This window comes from Trypanosoma grayi (assembly GCF_000691245.1).
Source record: "Trypanosoma grayi strain ANR4 Tgr_404_V1, whole genome shotgun sequence".
NCBI classification, from domain to species: Eukaryota; Euglenozoa; class Kinetoplastea; order Trypanosomatida; family Trypanosomatidae; genus Trypanosoma; species Trypanosoma grayi.
This window is the reverse complement of record NW_008826023.1, coordinates 1-15,195: the sequence shown is the minus strand read 5'-3', so window position 1 is coordinate 15,195 and position 15,195 is coordinate 1. Positions and strand designations below refer to the sequence as shown.

Sequence of the window (15,195 nt, the reverse complement as noted above, 5' to 3'; positions counted from 1 at the left end):
ATATTGTAGCCTTTCGTCATGAAAGACATAGTCGACTTTTTGCAGCCGGTTGCAGGAACCGATTGCTTTTCTTTAATCCCTGGGCCGCTTACGTTTTCTGAACGCACGTTGCAGTGGACGCAATCGACGATACTGTGCTTCTTCCTCCTCCTCGCGGCCCAAGGCGAGTGGAACAGCGAAGCTACTCTCACCGCAGAACGGACATGACGCCGCCGTCTGCTCGTCTGCAGGAGGAGAACCCTTCGCCGCATTCAACGCATTCATCGGTTCACTTGAGTAAGACAAGGAACAAACAACATGCCCACATTCCCAAAAACCGACAAACTTGTGAAGGCCAGACGAAGCGTCGAAGCCTGTCAAAGGGCATCGAATATGCACCTTTTCAGCTTCCTCAATGTTTGAAATTTCACGCACATCGGCAAGCCTTGTTATCACGCCATCTTCATTTGTATCCTTCTCTGCTGATGTGGGGCGGTTCCTTCGTTTCAGTATTTCATTCAACACAACTCGTTTTGAGTACAAACGGCCGCGGAGATCGAATACTACGGGGGCTTCCAACGGCTCCAGTGATAATGCGCAATGTGCCCACTGCTGTGCACGCCGTTCCTTCTCCCTTCGCGACACATCGCTTTCCCTGCATTCTTCCGTTCTCAGCTCTTCAGCCGTGAGAAAGACCTTGGACCCATCAAGAAGCTTCCGCTTATTGGAAAGTGCCTGGCCATCACCGCCCATTGACACTCAGTTACCTGGAAATAAATTAAAGAAAAAAGAACAATGGCGTGACCATACACAAGAATCACAGTAGAAGAGAGGAAACGAGGTAGTAAGAAATCCTTTGAAATACAAAAACGAAAAAAAAACGGTAATTTGAGGTGTGCATGACTTCCACCTCGTGGTGCTCGTAATTATACAGTGCTGTTGACGTTCGACCTTGCGTGCAGAGGATTCAATTCCTTACATGGTTTGTTTTTCGACTCGTCCTTTTGGGACACTTGCCTCCACGTGTCGGTTTAGCAACGGGCAAGANTTTTCAGGAGAATCATAATCGTAATGTACAGTCACTTCATGCGGTGGTATATCACCCGAAGGTGTTGGCGGCAACGGCGGTTCTTGATTTAACAAAAAGGCTTCATATATAGATTGTCTGAAATTGCGCACAATGAGTCCAGGCTCCACACGATTAAGCCACATACGAAGCCCAAGACCCGTCGTCCCACCATGACTCTCTATGATCCTCTGCTTTACTGCATAAAGCTCGAGGTCTGTTTTACATGTAAATTCACCGTCAAATACGGGCATTCCTACCATTTTATGGCGCACTATCACCTTTTGGCTGGAGGCCTCCTTTGACATTAGGAATGCACTATTCTATTCATGAAACGTCATTGAATGGGGAAGGGAAATTCCACCTGGCAGTGATGAAGTGCGAACAACAGGGTTTTCACAAGATCGACCATTGCAGTCGATCGGCAAATAGTTTTAAACAATATCTTCACCAAAATGGCGCAAATGAAGATGACATCAAAAAAAACAACAACTCAGTTTGTAGTATCGTTTGAGGCACCACAATCCATACGGCTCAGCTTCGATTCGAGTATAGAAAATCGGGACTCCAACGCATCCAGCCGTCCACAAAGTTTGGTCTCAAGTCTTTCCACTGCTGCCAGTATATTTGCTAACGTTGTCGCTACAGGAGGTTGCTCAGGCTGGAAGCCACTTTCATTTCGATAACGCCCGCAGCTTGCACTGGATCCCAACACCAACGCAGGCTCTGAAGAGGGGTGAGACGAAAGAGACAAACGGCTCACTGGAAGTGGTTCCAAAGAAACAACTGGATCCCACATCACTCGAATTAGATAAAGGGAATTTACCTCGCTACTGTAAATACTTAACCTCCAACGTTCATGGTGTCCGCATCGTTGGCATTCATCGGTACAATATAAAACCACTCGATGATAGACTGTACCTTCACAAACCATTGCTTTTTTGCTAGCAAGGCTACCAGCCCAGAAATGTCCCAGAAATTCTGTGCCACCTGGGGCAACTCCTTCCGCTCTTGTGGTGTAGGTTATCCCGTTCCATGAGCTAGATGGGTGTTGTGCGAGCAAACCCACATAACATTTCTGAAGCTCCACATTTTGTGTTTCAAGGTTACAGAGCAAACTCAGTATATCTCGTTCGCTTACGAGATTGGAGTTCCCCCAGTATGGCGTTTCATAGTCCGTATTGCCTTGCTCTGGAGAAACAGAGGCTGGAAACTTGTAACGTTTCCCGACACAATGCATAACAGATGCATTTTCACTAGAAAAAGTTGACCCTACGGACTTACTCGTTGTATCGGCCGGTTCTGGGCCATACTTTCCGGTGAGAATAGCAAATAGCTGCTCTTCTTCACCTCTATAGGCGTCGAGGTACTCTTCCACTCGACTTAGCTTTTGGGGGTTGTAATGTTCGTAGAACCGGTAGAGTCGTTGATAGTAACCGCGCCGGATGCCCTCATCAAAATCTGCTTGCTTTTCTTGTGTGTATCCAGAGTTACTCTCCCGTGATTCCCATACGCTCTCGCTCAAATTCGAAAAATTTTTGGAAAACAAGTTTCTTGAACCTTGGCAGGTGGCACTTGGATGGAAAGAAACTGCTTTAGAGGACCTTGCGGCGGGTTGCGGAGACGATTGTCCGACGGATGCCACCTGCTCCAGCGGCAAAGTCTCATCCATGGCTAACCTTTTTGACAGTGATTTCAAGAAGAAAGGAAAAGAATGCTTTCGAGACCAATCATTAGATGTAGAAGAGGGGAAAAGAAAGAATATCAACACAACATAACTCTACTTCGTCGGAACAAAAAAAATCTACCCTGCGGGAAAACAGAAGTTGTGATTTGGAAGTTGAACCCAATCAATACAGTCATTTCAAGTAGCCAAAAACAAAACAAAACAACGATTAGAAACCAGGCATCTGGAGGAGAGAGAGAGAGAGAGGAATGATATAGATGGTTCGGCCTTCACACTCGGACTACTGCCCACAGGTCCAAGCCACGGCCCATTCAGCACAAAACAAAAAAACTCCAGCATACAGTGCGTGCAGAAAAGCACCAGGAATAATTTTCAAAACAACTATCAGCCCCCCACCCCAAAAAAAAAGAAGGTCGCCCTTTTCTGATACGCTGCGGTCACTGCTACCAAATAATCCGTCTCTTCAATCATGATCAGCTTCGGAGAGACTGACACACCGCCGTTTAACGATCATCTTCAATTCAGACGTTGACGTTCCGTTGGGCTTGTGCAGTTGCGTCAGAGAGCTTTTGCACACGTGCAATTGCCCCCTGACACAAGCATTCGAAACAAACGTTATACGGAAACACCTTCGCAAGCCAAGCACCTTGCATAAATCCCGTGGATAAGAAATGCCAAGCCGTCATCGAGCATAAACCCTTGCTTTGGCGGTACTCATCTACCACGATCCAGGGAAAGGAACGGCACCACCCTCTTTGACAAATAGTTCATATATATAGATGCGAAGGATACGTAATGGCATCTTCCTGCCTTACACAAACTGTATCGAGCATACCTTGTTGTTGTTGTTGCTGGTCGAAAACACCAGACTCTAACCCCACGGAACAGTTACGAAGGACCCATGTGGCGAATCCACTCCCCGCTCCCCTCCCCTCCTGGGGCAGCAGCAAAAAAAAAAAACCAAAGCAACAGTTAGAAATAATGACGCTATCGCATGGATCGCCGGGGCGTTTCAGGTCCGCTTTACTCTCCCCCCTTCACTGTTCTGTTTTTTTTTTTCTTTCCCCCGGTTCGCACGGGAAACCCTTCGGCCTTAATGTCACTTCAGAGGATTCTCTAAGAGAAAACGACAAGAAATAGGCGGCTGGTAAACATCAAGAAGCAGAGAGCACACAGCCGCGCAGCAACAGCAACATACCAAGAGCAAAAGGTCAAAGAGAGACCAGTCCTTTTTACTTCTTTTTTTTGTACTTAAACGGATTATTCCCACTCGTGTCCACCCTTTTTTTGCTTTGTTCCTCACCAACCACCCAACCCACTCTCGCATCCAGGGCCCGGAACAGTTGTTAAGTCTCATTCCTATTCTGGCGCCACTTCCTTCAATGGGGGGAGAGCGTTGACCTTGCGTCACAGCATCAGCTTTTGAACACAAGGTCCAGCGGGTTCTGCTCTGGTGCAGGGTTGAGAGCCTTGTGTGTTTCTGACATCGTCTTAATACCTTCATTAACGTGCATCTTCTCCAGGCGTCGCGTCTTCCTGTCCCGACGCTGCTCTGTTGGGGTCTTCGCAATGGCACTTTTCCAAATGACGTTACCCTTGAAGCAACCGTTAAGAATTGCGGTTGGCTCCAGCGTGAAGCGAGGCCCAATTTCCATGAGTGACTGTGGCTCTGTGTCGACAATTTGATAATGGCGGAACCAAATGTGATTATCGAGGTAGAAGAAGCACACAATATGGTCAATAAACGGCTTCGACTTTGGATGATAACGCGGCGTATTGAAAGTCATCTGAAGAAGAGACTTCACAACACGGAGATGTGGCTGTGTTTCGAAATCCCGATCAAAGTGGAGGAGAGGGCGGCCGTACTTCAAGCAATTCCCTGCCATTCGAAGCTCATCAGCCGTGTGCACATTTGTCAACTGCAGTTTCACACTAGGGCCACTGGGAGCTTGCGCAATCCACAAGTAGCTAATGTCGTGCCGGTGAGCCTCAATAAAAAGGGAGCTGTTGCACTGATGAAGCGAGCACAGATCTACCAAATCGTCCCCCAGACCTTGGGTCCGACCAAGCTTTGGATGGTCACGCGCGTGTGGCATCAAGCCACGAATGTCAGCAAGCAGGTGGCGATCCTTGCTTGAGATGTTACGAGATCCCACAACGAGGCACTTCTGCCGATTTGTCATGCGCTTGTCGGTCGTCGCACGCTGCAGCTGTATTTTCCCTATCATTGACTCCTCCACTTGACCCTCGGCGGGACTCGGCAACTCTTCTTGTGCCTTTTCGCTGCTTTCACGCTGACGCTTTGCTGCTTTCGCCATGTTGGTGTGCGTCTCTCTTTTTCCGTGTGTCGTACTCGCTCACGCCTAGAATACTATTTCTCTCTGTTAGCAGGCGTCAAAAAAAAAAAACCAAAGACAGACCACGACACACACGACGGGAAAAAAGAAAGAAAGAAAGAACAGTGCACCAAAACGACGTGGATGATTTCGCACGTATAGGGGTAAGAAAAACACTTGTTATGTGGCAGAAAAAAGAATATACAGAGATAACACTGAAAGGATTCATACCGCAACTGTAGCAAATAAGCCAAAAAAAAACAGGAGGGAAAGCAAACTGTATAGGTAGGTCGACAATATAGCATAACACATTTCTTTTTCGTCCCTCGCCGCGCCTCTTCCTTAGCGGTTGATTTGGCCATAAAAACAGAGCACCCCTCCACCCGAACAGTCACCTCCTTCAAATCACATTGAATTGCACGAGGAAGAACCCCACGAGGGACAGAATTAGTAATATGCAACAGACATTCATAAACGTATTCACTGGTTTTGTCTCCTTCATGAACCTAGTAAGACGGCGGTTAATGTTGCGTAGCTTGTTCGCTTGTGCATCCATCGTTTGTTCTGTCTTGTCCAGCATCTGATTCTGCACCTCGAGCTGCGCTCCAATCTCCATTGCCAAGTTTTGCAATCTACCGACACCAGCTTTTAATCGATCTAGGCCGGCATCAATTTTGGCATTCTGCGCTGCAATCGTCGCCATAGACTCCTTCGTCTCCTCACTCTCCTCCAGCCGGCCACCGCCCACCGTATCGTCCTGCAGCTCCAAACCCTCGTTAGGGTCTGCGTGGCCGTTTTCACCCTTGCGTGGGCGCCGCATCGTAAGCAGCTGCGCCCGTAACTGCGCTTTACGACCCATCTGAAGTTCCTGCGACAAGTCCACATCCTTTTTCCCCACTGGGGTGCGCTGCTGGTCTAAATCCCGCACCAGCTCTAGAGTGGCGAGGCATTCCTTGTACTGCGCCGTCCGCTCGTCGCGCTGCTTCTCAAACAGTCCGAGTTTCCGTTTACTCGGTTTCTTTTTCCGGTTTTCGCGAGCCAGCGCCGCCTCAGAGGTGTCTACAAACTTCTTCATTTCATCCATTAGTGTCTCCATTGTTCGAATATCTTTCCGGATGGCGTTGGACTGCTCAATGGTCATACGGTCCTGCCCATACTCCTTTGCACCCGTGTTGCGCTCCCTAATAGCCTCCTTTGTTCGGTCGACACACCGGATAAACGCCAGCGACAAGTCCCGCATAGGGTCGCCGGTGGTTTCATGCTCCTTTTCATCTTCACGACCTGCACGCGCGCGAATACGGCGGATGCGCCTAATGGTTTCGCGCAGTGTTGAGCGCATCAAACCATCGCTGCTTGGTAGATACTCACTCATCGTTCAACCCTAACTATTCAACTTAAAACAGAAAGTTTAATAGAAGAACAACGGGAAAAAAAAAGAACAAAAAAAGGAAATTTTAATTAATGGCATACATGAACGTCAGGAAATAAGCCACACCTCTAAATGTCACGATGGATACTCATCCCAAAGAACGCCCTTAGCGGCGTTCAGTGCGAAGTGCGCAGCATGACGTCCTCATTATTAGGCGCTTAAAAGACACACACATTCAAGAGAAAGTAGGATTTCTATTTTTTTTGTCTTTACAGCATTTTTTTTCCGTGTATCTGTGTGTTTTTCTCCGACGTACTCTTACAAGGCCCGGTCCCAGAACGAAGAAGGAAACAGATCACCAAACGCCTCCACCATTGCCAGGGTGGCGGTTGAAGGCGCCGGGATCACGAAGGGCGCGCAAAGAAGCCTCAGGCATATCATTCTGCCGCATCCTGTTGACAACCTGCGGGATAAAATTCCTCTGCTGCTGTTGTTGTTGCTGCTGCTGCTGCTGCACAGGTGGGGCATAAGAATTGTACTGCATCCCTTGGTGGAAAGATCTCTGGTTTCGGTCTTGAAGCGCCCAACTCAATCCAGCGTACTCGGCAGAATGTCCAGGCTGCTGGCCCCAGTGAGAGTTTCGGTTAATGTCAGACGTCCCACCAACAGCACCAAAGGTGCGAGGAGCTGTCGTCTCAGGACGATAAAATTGTTGCTGTACTGGAGTTGGAGGTTTACCCGCTTGCCCAGAAAATGTGTATACTCCATCGTTTTCAACACCGATCGCCGTAGCACGCGGTGGAAGCAGAATGGACTCCTCCACAATTCGGTCAATCTCGAGCACATAGTACACGACAGCAGGCGTCTCTTCCAATTCCTCCTCTGGTGGGGCTGGCATGACTGCCTGTACAATAGCAGCATCGTGCTGCATAGCATCATATGTAATGTCCTCAGCTTCAGTGTTTAGGGTCTGAACATTAATATGTTCTTCCTCATGAACGTCAGGCATCATATCTACAACCTCCTCCTCCATATGCACTGTCACAGCATCTTCCACAGGTTCTGGAGGAGAGGTGGCAACAGCTGCGTTCTCAGCCCTCTTCCGTACAACGTCGACGAAAGAAAGCGAGCTACCTCCCTTGACCCAACTCGTGGTGGTCACCTGCGTCTTCTGCTGCACGGAGGGGCCATTAGATACGGGAGCCTGTTTAGGGCGCACCTCCATTGTCTTACCTCCTACATACGGCTTCTTCTTAGGGTCGCCCAAGGGAGACTTATGGTCTTCATCCTTGGAAGGTCGCTGGCGACTAACTCCTTTGGCATTTCCCTTCAAGGTAGCACTCTTGTTCCTTGAACTCATTTACACTTACAAACCTTTCTACCAAGTAGCTTTCTAAACAACAAAGACAAGCACAAACGAGAGATGGAAGCTCATCACACGGCAATATCTCATATACAACCTCCCCATTATTCAAGCAGCCATACGCACACACGCACCCCACCGGAGCAGTAGGGGAAAAAAACGGATTATTGAAGTAAAAAAAAACGAGGAAATGAGGAAAAAAAAGACAGAACCGAAGTGTCGTCAAGAAAACCGTACTCACGCGGCGATCATCTTGCCACCCATGGTGAGGAACTCGGAGTGCTCATCGGTGGGGTCGCGCGACGTCTCCGTCTCGGCCCAGAGGTCGGGCGTCAAGAAACCGTACGTCTTGCGCAGCGCGTAGAAGGTCGCCATGATGAAGTTGCCACGCGTGCGGGTCTTGCCGCAAGAGCTGGTGTACACATCCTCAACCCCGGCGAACTCCAGAATCTTCTTGGGCACGGGCGCAGCAACGATGCCGGCACCACGTGGCGCAGGGATGAGGCGGACAGCGACGGATCCACACTTGCCAGTCACCTTCATCGGGATCGTGTGCGGCTCGCCAATCTTGTTACCCCAGTACCCACGGCGCACAGGAACGATGTTCAGCTTCGCAGCGATCATGGAGGCACGAATCGCCAGCGACACCTCCTTGCCGACGCGGGCACCGACGCCAATGTGGCCGTTGCCGTCGCCAACAACGTTGAAGGCCTTGAAGCGCGTACGCTGGCCGGCGGAGGTGGCCTTCTGCACGGGGAAGATGAGCATCATCTCGTCACGCAGCTCACTCTCCTTGATCAGCTGGTCCACGATCTGGTGCTCCTTGATGGGCATCGAGAAGAGGAAAATCTCCTCGAGGGAGGTGATCTTCTGCTCCTTCACCAAGCGGCCGAGCTTGGTGCACGGAACCCACTCCTTCTCCTCGTTGCTGCCACCGCGGCCACCACGACCGCCACGGCCACCGCGACCACCGCGGCCACGGCCGAAGCCGCGCTGTTCACCAGCAGGAGCTTGTGGGGCTTCAGCCATTGTTGTGCAACACTAGCAGCTGTTGATATATATGATATATAATAAATAAGATGTCAAGAGAACAGAGCGCATAGTATGATAGTTTTAAAAAAATAATAGGAAACACAATAATGGTCTTCTTTTTTTTTTTGTTTTTATTCGCCATCTCCCATGTCTCCACTGAACTTTCAAACGCACTGGTATTTTCGGTCTATGACCGGCACGGCCGCCCCGGACGCACCTTCTTCTTTCGCTTGCTGTGGTAAAAAACGGCGTATGGTGTTGTGCGTGTTTTTGAGCAACGCAAGTGACCCCAATCGAGGGAGAAATCAGACTCATTGGCGCCGCAAAAGACTCCCATGACTTTATGCAAAAGGCTTTGGTCGGTCCAGCGGTGCTTGAAGAATCCGTTAGGGTACTCGTTCAGGTATGCTGTAAGACTCCGCACCTTTGGGTCGAGGAAGAAGTTCACGGAGCCCACAACAAAGTTGGTGTAATACGTTCGATCATCAGAGAGCCACCAATCTTGACCTTCACTAACTGCCCGCATTCCATTTGACACTAGGAACGTTTGTATAGCCTCCTGTAGTTCATCACTACAGCCACGGCCATTGTACGTATATCCAGTATGGCCTAATAGTCGGCCGTTTGACACAAGCAACTCTACCAGATTTGGTTTTAGCCGCCCAAAGAAGTCGACATCCACGTCTATCTTCGTCCAAAAACTGTAACGCCGCACAATAGGTTGATCAAACATGTCATGTGAATACCATCGCGTCCCCTGAATATAGTCAACGGAACTTCTGCTCAGTGGGCAAAATGGCGGGCATCCGCAGCGCATCCAGGTGGGTTCTTCCAGAAGCGACCAATTTTGCTGTATGTAGCGGGGAAAGGTCAAATTCACAGGTACAAGGCGGAACACAACTGTTGGTTGGTCCCGTGGCAAGTAAAAGTAGCCATCACCCAGTGAAGCCCACTCCATTTCGGTAACCACAACGTTCTTGGCAACATCATGACGCAATTCACGGAAACCTCGTTCGAGTGAGCTAAGCTGCGCCTCGTCCGCCTTCAGCATCCCAAATATCCCCGCCAATTCCCTAGCAGTAATTGTGGGGTAGGCATAGAAGATAACCAGATCGGCATTGCCCTGTGCCAACAAGTAGTTCCCCATCCATGACGGCAACGTTTCCTTCATTCGCCCTACACCATGGTACGTCACGCTTGTGAGCAGCAGCGCAAAAATCGTGCGGCCGTTCCCCGCCAACTTCCCACTTGACTTGTTGAACAGGTAATGCGTGCAGCTTGATGCTGAGGCAGGGGCCACTTTCAGTGGGCTGCCTTGACCCAGTGGAGCTGCATCAACGCGCTGTGTACCCCCATTGTCAGCTGTTGTGGTGTCACTGTAAAAAGGGGACGATATGGAAAATGTCAAGACCAGTAGCGCCGTGATGCATGTGGTGCAGCAACACCACACATGTCTGCGTTTCATCACTGTTGGGAGACGGTAAACACACACAAAAAAAAAAAGAGAAACAGAGAGGCTCACGCCCAGCGGCTCAAAGCCACTACTTCCCCATCTACATCAGCCCCTGGCACAATAGCAAATGATAGAAGACCGTATTTTGTTTTGTATTCTGGGGGTGTTCTTCACAAAGGATGAAAAATACAACGAACAATATTTTCTTCATCCACTCTGCCCTATCGCACGCTAGAGAGTATATATATATATATATATATATGTAAACAGAAAATTCAATCTCATTCCTCTCCTTCAGGAAAGAACTCATCAGGGTGGCCGCCAATGCGTTTGTCTGCGTTGAGAGTGCCAATACGCTGCATTTCTTCAGTGGTGAGCTGGAAGTCCCATACATTGAAGTTCTCCCGAATGCGCTCCTGATGAGTCGACTTGGGAATCGTCACGATACCGAGTTGAATGTCCCATCGAAGGACAATCTGCGCCGGGGACCTGCCGTGTGCCTTGGCAATCTCGCACAGCACGGGGTCGTGCAGAATGCCAGTCCGGTCCCCCTTGCCAAGGGGGGACCACGCAGTCACCGCGATGTCATGCTGTTTGCAGAAGTTCCGTACAACGTGCTGCTGCAGCCTCGGGTGCAACTCAACTTGATTCACCATGGGCTTGATTTTGCACTCCTTGATGATCTCTGAGAGGTGGTGCGGCTCACAGTTCGAGACGCCGATCGCGCGTACCTTCTTCTCTTCGTACAGCTTCTCCAGTGCCCTCCATGTTTCAATCAGCCGACGCTTCCCTGGCCAGTGAATCAGGTAAAGGTCAACGTATTCGACGCCCAGCAGCTCACGGCTTCGCTCAAACGCCGCAAGCGCCTTGTCGTAGCCGTGGTCGGCGTTCCACAGCTTTGTGGTGACCCACACATCGCTGCGCGGCACACCCGCGTCACGTATCCCTTGCCCCACGCCCCCCTCGTTCCCGTAGTACGCAGCCGTGTCGATGTGGCGGTAGCCCGCCTCGATCGCCCACCGCACTGCCCGCGAGGTCTCAATGCCGTCCTCTGCCCTCCACACGCCGAGGCCAAGCTGCGGCATGCGCACACCGTTGTGAAGCACCACACAGTCGTAAGTGCAGTTTGTCATAGATGCGATTTTGGTTTGGTGGTAGATGTAATAGTACCTCCAAATGGTAATGTGGCTATTTATGTGTTGTTACTGCCTTGTCGTCGTCGGTGGTGATAAAGGCCTCAACTCCCCCAAAAACACACACGCAACAACAAATAATAAGCGTCAAAGAACACCTAAATAACCAAAGAAAATATAAAAAAACAAGAATAAAAAAAAAGAACTTCCACCACCCTAGCAGACGTACACGCAGTCACAAAGAAGAACGCACGCCAGAAGCCTTCCGGTTTTATTCTTGTTGCATCCCCATCTTTTGCTCCGACCCCCTCTCGGAAACGTCGTTCAGTTGTCACTGTAGATTACATCAGAAAGGGAGAAACCGCAGTTTCAGGCTACATGAGTTCTGCCCCCCCCCCTTCCCCTCAAACCTCGCAACTCCCCGCACCGTCGAGCATCCACGCCAGCCGCCGCTCCACCAAAATAGCCTCTATGCGGCCAAGGGGATCTTCAGCATCTACAGCGTCATCAAAACGCGGCAGCATGCCAAAGTCAGCGAACAGGAGATGTGGCATCTGGCACAACACTTCCAGCAACGCCGGAAGGTGTGCCTCCATATCCACCTCGCGGCTCCAAAGCGACAGGCACGTCAAGTCCGTCGCGGTGACGCTCAGCTCCTCTAACAAATGGAGCATCTCACTCGCGTTGAACGGGTTGTCGGAAATGAGGAGGTGACGAAGAGGTGCTAGCACAAAACGAGGAAGAGCAGGCACCAGAGAGAGACCGGCGTTACGAATACTCAGCGATCGCAAGGCAGACGGTTCAAACGATGAGAGCGCCGCGAATGCCCCGGAAGAACCGAGCTGCGTTTCATCAATGAAGAGTGTCTCTAAATGTGTCTTGCATCGTGCGAAAAGTCGGGCCAGAGCGGCGCCACCTTCTTCTCCGCGTAGATTGTTGCGAGACAACTGCAGCTCCTTTAATGTGAAATCGCTATCTGCACCAGCAGAAGCTGCCCACTGGGTGATTTGATCAGGACCCAGACCATTGCCGTTCAGATGCAACACGTGCAAGCGGCAGCATATCTTTGCCAGCATTTCGGCCTCCATCTCCCCCCAACAGTGAGACAGGTCGTTGTGTCCAAGCAGCAGCGTCGTGATGCTGCTTGTGGCGACAGCACGCAGTAACTCCAAAAAGCATGAAGGCCGCGAAAGCATGGTGACGTCTACTGGATACCCTGTGGCTTTTACAACAGCAGGATCCATTTCATATGGAGACTCATTAAAGCCCATGCAGTTGCTCTCCAGTGAAAGAGAGGTAAGTGTGCTGTTGGTGCTCAAGGCCTTTGACAGACAGCGAATGCTCTCCGGGTACATGTTATTGTATGCGAGGTCCAACACTTTGAGTGTGGTATTCGACGAGAGCGCATCAAAGAGAACGACGCAACCAGGTGACACATAATGTGGAACATCCACCTGCTGCACCGCACCCACCCCCTCGCCCAACTCCTCGTCTGCCTCTTCATCCACGGCACGGAGGGCAACACGTTTCCTGGCAAAGGCGTTGTGCCGCAACAGTAATACTTCTAACGACTTATTCCCGGTGAGGGAATCACCAATGCGCTTGGCCCCCTGACTCCCAATGTTGCAGCTGCAGAGATCAAGCAAACGTAGGGACTGCAGCCCAAGCTTCGATGGAGGGAAGGGCATCTCAAAGTTGTCACGTGACTCTTCCAGCTGCGCTTCTTCTTCTGTGAGACCCGTGGCATCATCGGCGAAGTCAACGTCCGGCGGCACATCTGTCATGGCCACCGCTGGGTGGTCAATCTCGTCGTCGTCGTCGTCACCTTTCCAATCATCTTCTTCACCTTCTTCTGTTGCTGCAGAAGGGGGCGGTGGTGGCTGCCACTTATTATCGCCGCTGGCCTCACGCATCCCCGGCCCCTCCATTGCCAAGGCCGATGTGAGCGCGGTCCAGGCGGTGCGATGGGCGTACAGAAGCTGTCGCCGCTGCGCCACCTCCGCGAGGGCGGTATTTCTCCGATCCGAGAGCAGAGACGTGAGCAATACACCAGCTTTTTCGCTGAGCTCTGCTCGAATGCGCTCCATCTCCTCTTCTGTAAGAAGCACCTCGTATCGTAGCACTGCCGCGACACCTGCTGCGCCCTCGTTGCCAATGGGATTGCCTCGCAAGCGCAGCACCTGCAGATGAGACCACCCGCTGCGTCGCTGGCAGTACTTCTCAATGGCAATGCGCTTCTCCTCCGCGAGCTCCGCCCGAATCGTGCGCAGTACCAGCACCAGCGCATCCGCCTCCTCTACGTAGGCGTTTACACACTCCACGCGCGCCTTCTTCTCCTCGCGCTGCAGCCTTCGAAAGAAGCGGCGGAATTTCTGAGCAAGAAGACTAGACATATGGTATTGCGCCTCCTCATCTTCCTCACCTTCCTCTTCGTTTTCGTCGTTGTCACCGCTCTCATTCCCGTTTTCATCCTCCTCCTCCTCCTCCTCCTCCTCCCCTTCCTCCTCCTCCTCATCGTCGTCAGTCCCCTCCCCAGCGGCCTTCATTTCGGTCGCCGCCGCCGCCGCCGGAATCCCGTTTTCCTCGGTCTCTTCCTCAGGTCTTTCTTCTTGCACTTCTTCCTCTTCCTCTTCCTCCTCCTCTTCGTCATCGACATGAGGAAGAAAGAAGGAAAGGTTCAATAGGTCACCGCCTTCAGCTTCCTCTTCACCATTTGTGTCATCTTCACCGTCCGAGAGGTCACGCGGAGTGAGACGCGTGTCCGATACACTAAGAGCTCCCAGCAGTATCTTTGCGTTGCTGCCGTCGATGTTGTTGTAGCTGAGGTTCAGCTCGAGCAGGAACTTGTTTTCTTTCAGGTATTCCGCAAGCAAAGTGATGGCATCACTGTCGTTTGCCGCCAGCCCGAGGTCGTTGCACTCCATGTCTACAACGCGTATTGTGCTGGCCTTTAGTAATGGCACGAAAGTCTCTGCCACACGGGCAAACATTGTGCGCGGGACACCCAGTGTGGTCAAACCCTGGGCGGCCTGGAGGAAATCCTGCAGCTCCGTCGCATCGGTTTCCTCGGCAAACTCCCCGGCAACTACGAGCGAGCGCAGCTGTTCCACCATGCGGTGATTGGCACTTAACGCCCCCAGCACATCGTTGAGAGAGATGTTTGAAGATAGCGCCGGCATCAATGCGAGGTGACGCGCACTCTCTGATATACCGTAATTCTTTCGCTCAGCCTCCAGTCGCATAATATAGGTAATAAAATCCACCAATTGATCCGATGGCATCTGCACAATGGGTAGCGCGCCAAGCTCCGGTCTAGCCTTCCAGATATGGGAGATGTGGTGCACCACAATTGGTATCTTATCACGCATGATGCACTCAGAATTTTCATCCTCTGAGCTGGAAATAAGCGGGATCTTTGCCTGGTGGATCGCGAGAACAGAAGCGCTCTCAAGCCTCGGCCATTCTGACATAGCAACCCTGGAGGCCACGAGGTATGCACTGAACTGTGGGATAGACGATCCCACTCGCCGCGTCAACTCTGTTCCCATATCATTTACGGCAACGCCACACTGAGCAGCGACAGCACCACTCTGTTTCGCCGTGCCATGCCTCTTCGACAGCGTTGGAAAGGTCGACTCATACTCATCAGCCTTCTTGAGTAAGTGAACCTTATCGAACTGCAGAGGCGAATTGGCACTCAACGTTGGGCACCAAGTGCGAGGCATCATCACTTCACCAAGTTGCACTATACATGGAAGGATAAAATGAAAGAGCCAG

General features: G+C 51.0%; 10 protein-coding genes across 10 annotated transcripts; all 10 read right to left on the bottom strand.

The window, feature by feature from the left end:
* Positions 1–72: 72 nt before the first annotated feature.
* On the bottom strand, positions 73–732 carry DQ04_04041090 (hypothetical protein; the record flags this gene model as incomplete). Its single annotated transcript, XM_009313286.1, has 1 exon — positions 73–732. The coding sequence occupies one exon, from the start codon at positions 730–732 to the stop codon at positions 73–75; it is 660 nt and encodes a 219-aa protein (XP_009311561.1).
* Positions 733–954: 222 nt separating this feature from the next.
* On the bottom strand, positions 955–1,353 carry DQ04_04041080 (hypothetical protein; the record flags this gene model as incomplete). The annotated part of the gene is made up of 1 exon (XM_009313285.1): positions 955–1,353. One exon carries the CDS (start codon positions 1,351–1,353, stop codon positions 955–957), a length of 399 nt encoding a protein of 132 aa, XP_009311560.1.
* A 185-nt stretch (positions 1,354–1,538) lies between these two features.
* DQ04_04041070 (hypothetical protein) lies at positions 1,539–2,717 on the bottom strand (the record flags this gene model as incomplete). The annotated part of the gene is made up of 1 exon (XM_009313284.1): positions 1,539–2,717. The coding sequence occupies one exon, from the start codon at positions 2,715–2,717 to the stop codon at positions 1,539–1,541; it is 1,179 nt and encodes a 392-aa protein (XP_009311559.1).
* Positions 2,718–4,147: 1,430 nt separating this feature from the next.
* On the bottom strand, positions 4,148–5,050 carry DQ04_04041060 (putative ribosome biogenesis protein; the record flags this gene model as incomplete). The annotated part of the gene is made up of 1 exon (XM_009313283.1): positions 4,148–5,050. One exon carries the CDS (start codon positions 5,048–5,050, stop codon positions 4,148–4,150), a length of 903 nt encoding a protein of 300 aa, XP_009311558.1.
* A 418-nt stretch (positions 5,051–5,468) lies between these two features.
* On the bottom strand, positions 5,469–6,440 carry DQ04_04041050 (putative syntaxin; the record flags this gene model as incomplete). Its single annotated transcript, XM_009313282.1, has 1 exon — positions 5,469–6,440. The coding sequence occupies one exon, from the start codon at positions 6,438–6,440 to the stop codon at positions 5,469–5,471; it is 972 nt and encodes a 323-aa protein (XP_009311557.1).
* A 352-nt stretch (positions 6,441–6,792) lies between these two features.
* On the bottom strand, positions 6,793–7,797 carry DQ04_04041040 (hypothetical protein; the record flags this gene model as incomplete). The annotated part of the gene is made up of 1 exon (XM_009313281.1): positions 6,793–7,797. The coding sequence occupies one exon, from the start codon at positions 7,795–7,797 to the stop codon at positions 6,793–6,795; it is 1,005 nt and encodes a 334-aa protein (XP_009311556.1).
* Positions 7,798–8,037: 240 nt separating this feature from the next.
* DQ04_04041030 (putative 40S ribosomal protein S2) lies at positions 8,038–8,829 on the bottom strand (the record flags this gene model as incomplete). Its single annotated transcript, XM_009313280.1, has 1 exon — positions 8,038–8,829. The coding sequence occupies one exon, from the start codon at positions 8,827–8,829 to the stop codon at positions 8,038–8,040; it is 792 nt and encodes a 263-aa protein (XP_009311555.1).
* Positions 8,830–9,019: 190 nt separating this feature from the next.
* Positions 9,020–10,297, bottom strand: DQ04_04041020 (hypothetical protein; the record flags this gene model as incomplete). The annotated part of the gene is made up of 1 exon (XM_009313279.1): positions 9,020–10,297. The coding sequence occupies one exon, from the start codon at positions 10,295–10,297 to the stop codon at positions 9,020–9,022; it is 1,278 nt and encodes a 425-aa protein (XP_009311554.1).
* Positions 10,298–10,566: 269 nt separating this feature from the next.
* On the bottom strand, positions 10,567–11,418 carry DQ04_04041010 (prostaglandin F synthase; the record flags this gene model as incomplete). Its single annotated transcript, XM_009313278.1, has 1 exon — positions 10,567–11,418. One exon carries the CDS (start codon positions 11,416–11,418, stop codon positions 10,567–10,569), a length of 852 nt encoding a protein of 283 aa, XP_009311553.1.
* A 404-nt stretch (positions 11,419–11,822) lies between these two features.
* On the bottom strand, positions 11,823–15,146 carry DQ04_04041000 (hypothetical protein; the record flags this gene model as incomplete). The annotated part of the gene is made up of 1 exon (XM_009313277.1): positions 11,823–15,146. One exon carries the CDS (start codon positions 15,144–15,146, stop codon positions 11,823–11,825), a length of 3,324 nt encoding a protein of 1,107 aa, XP_009311552.1.
* Positions 15,147–15,195: the final 49 nt, after the last annotated feature.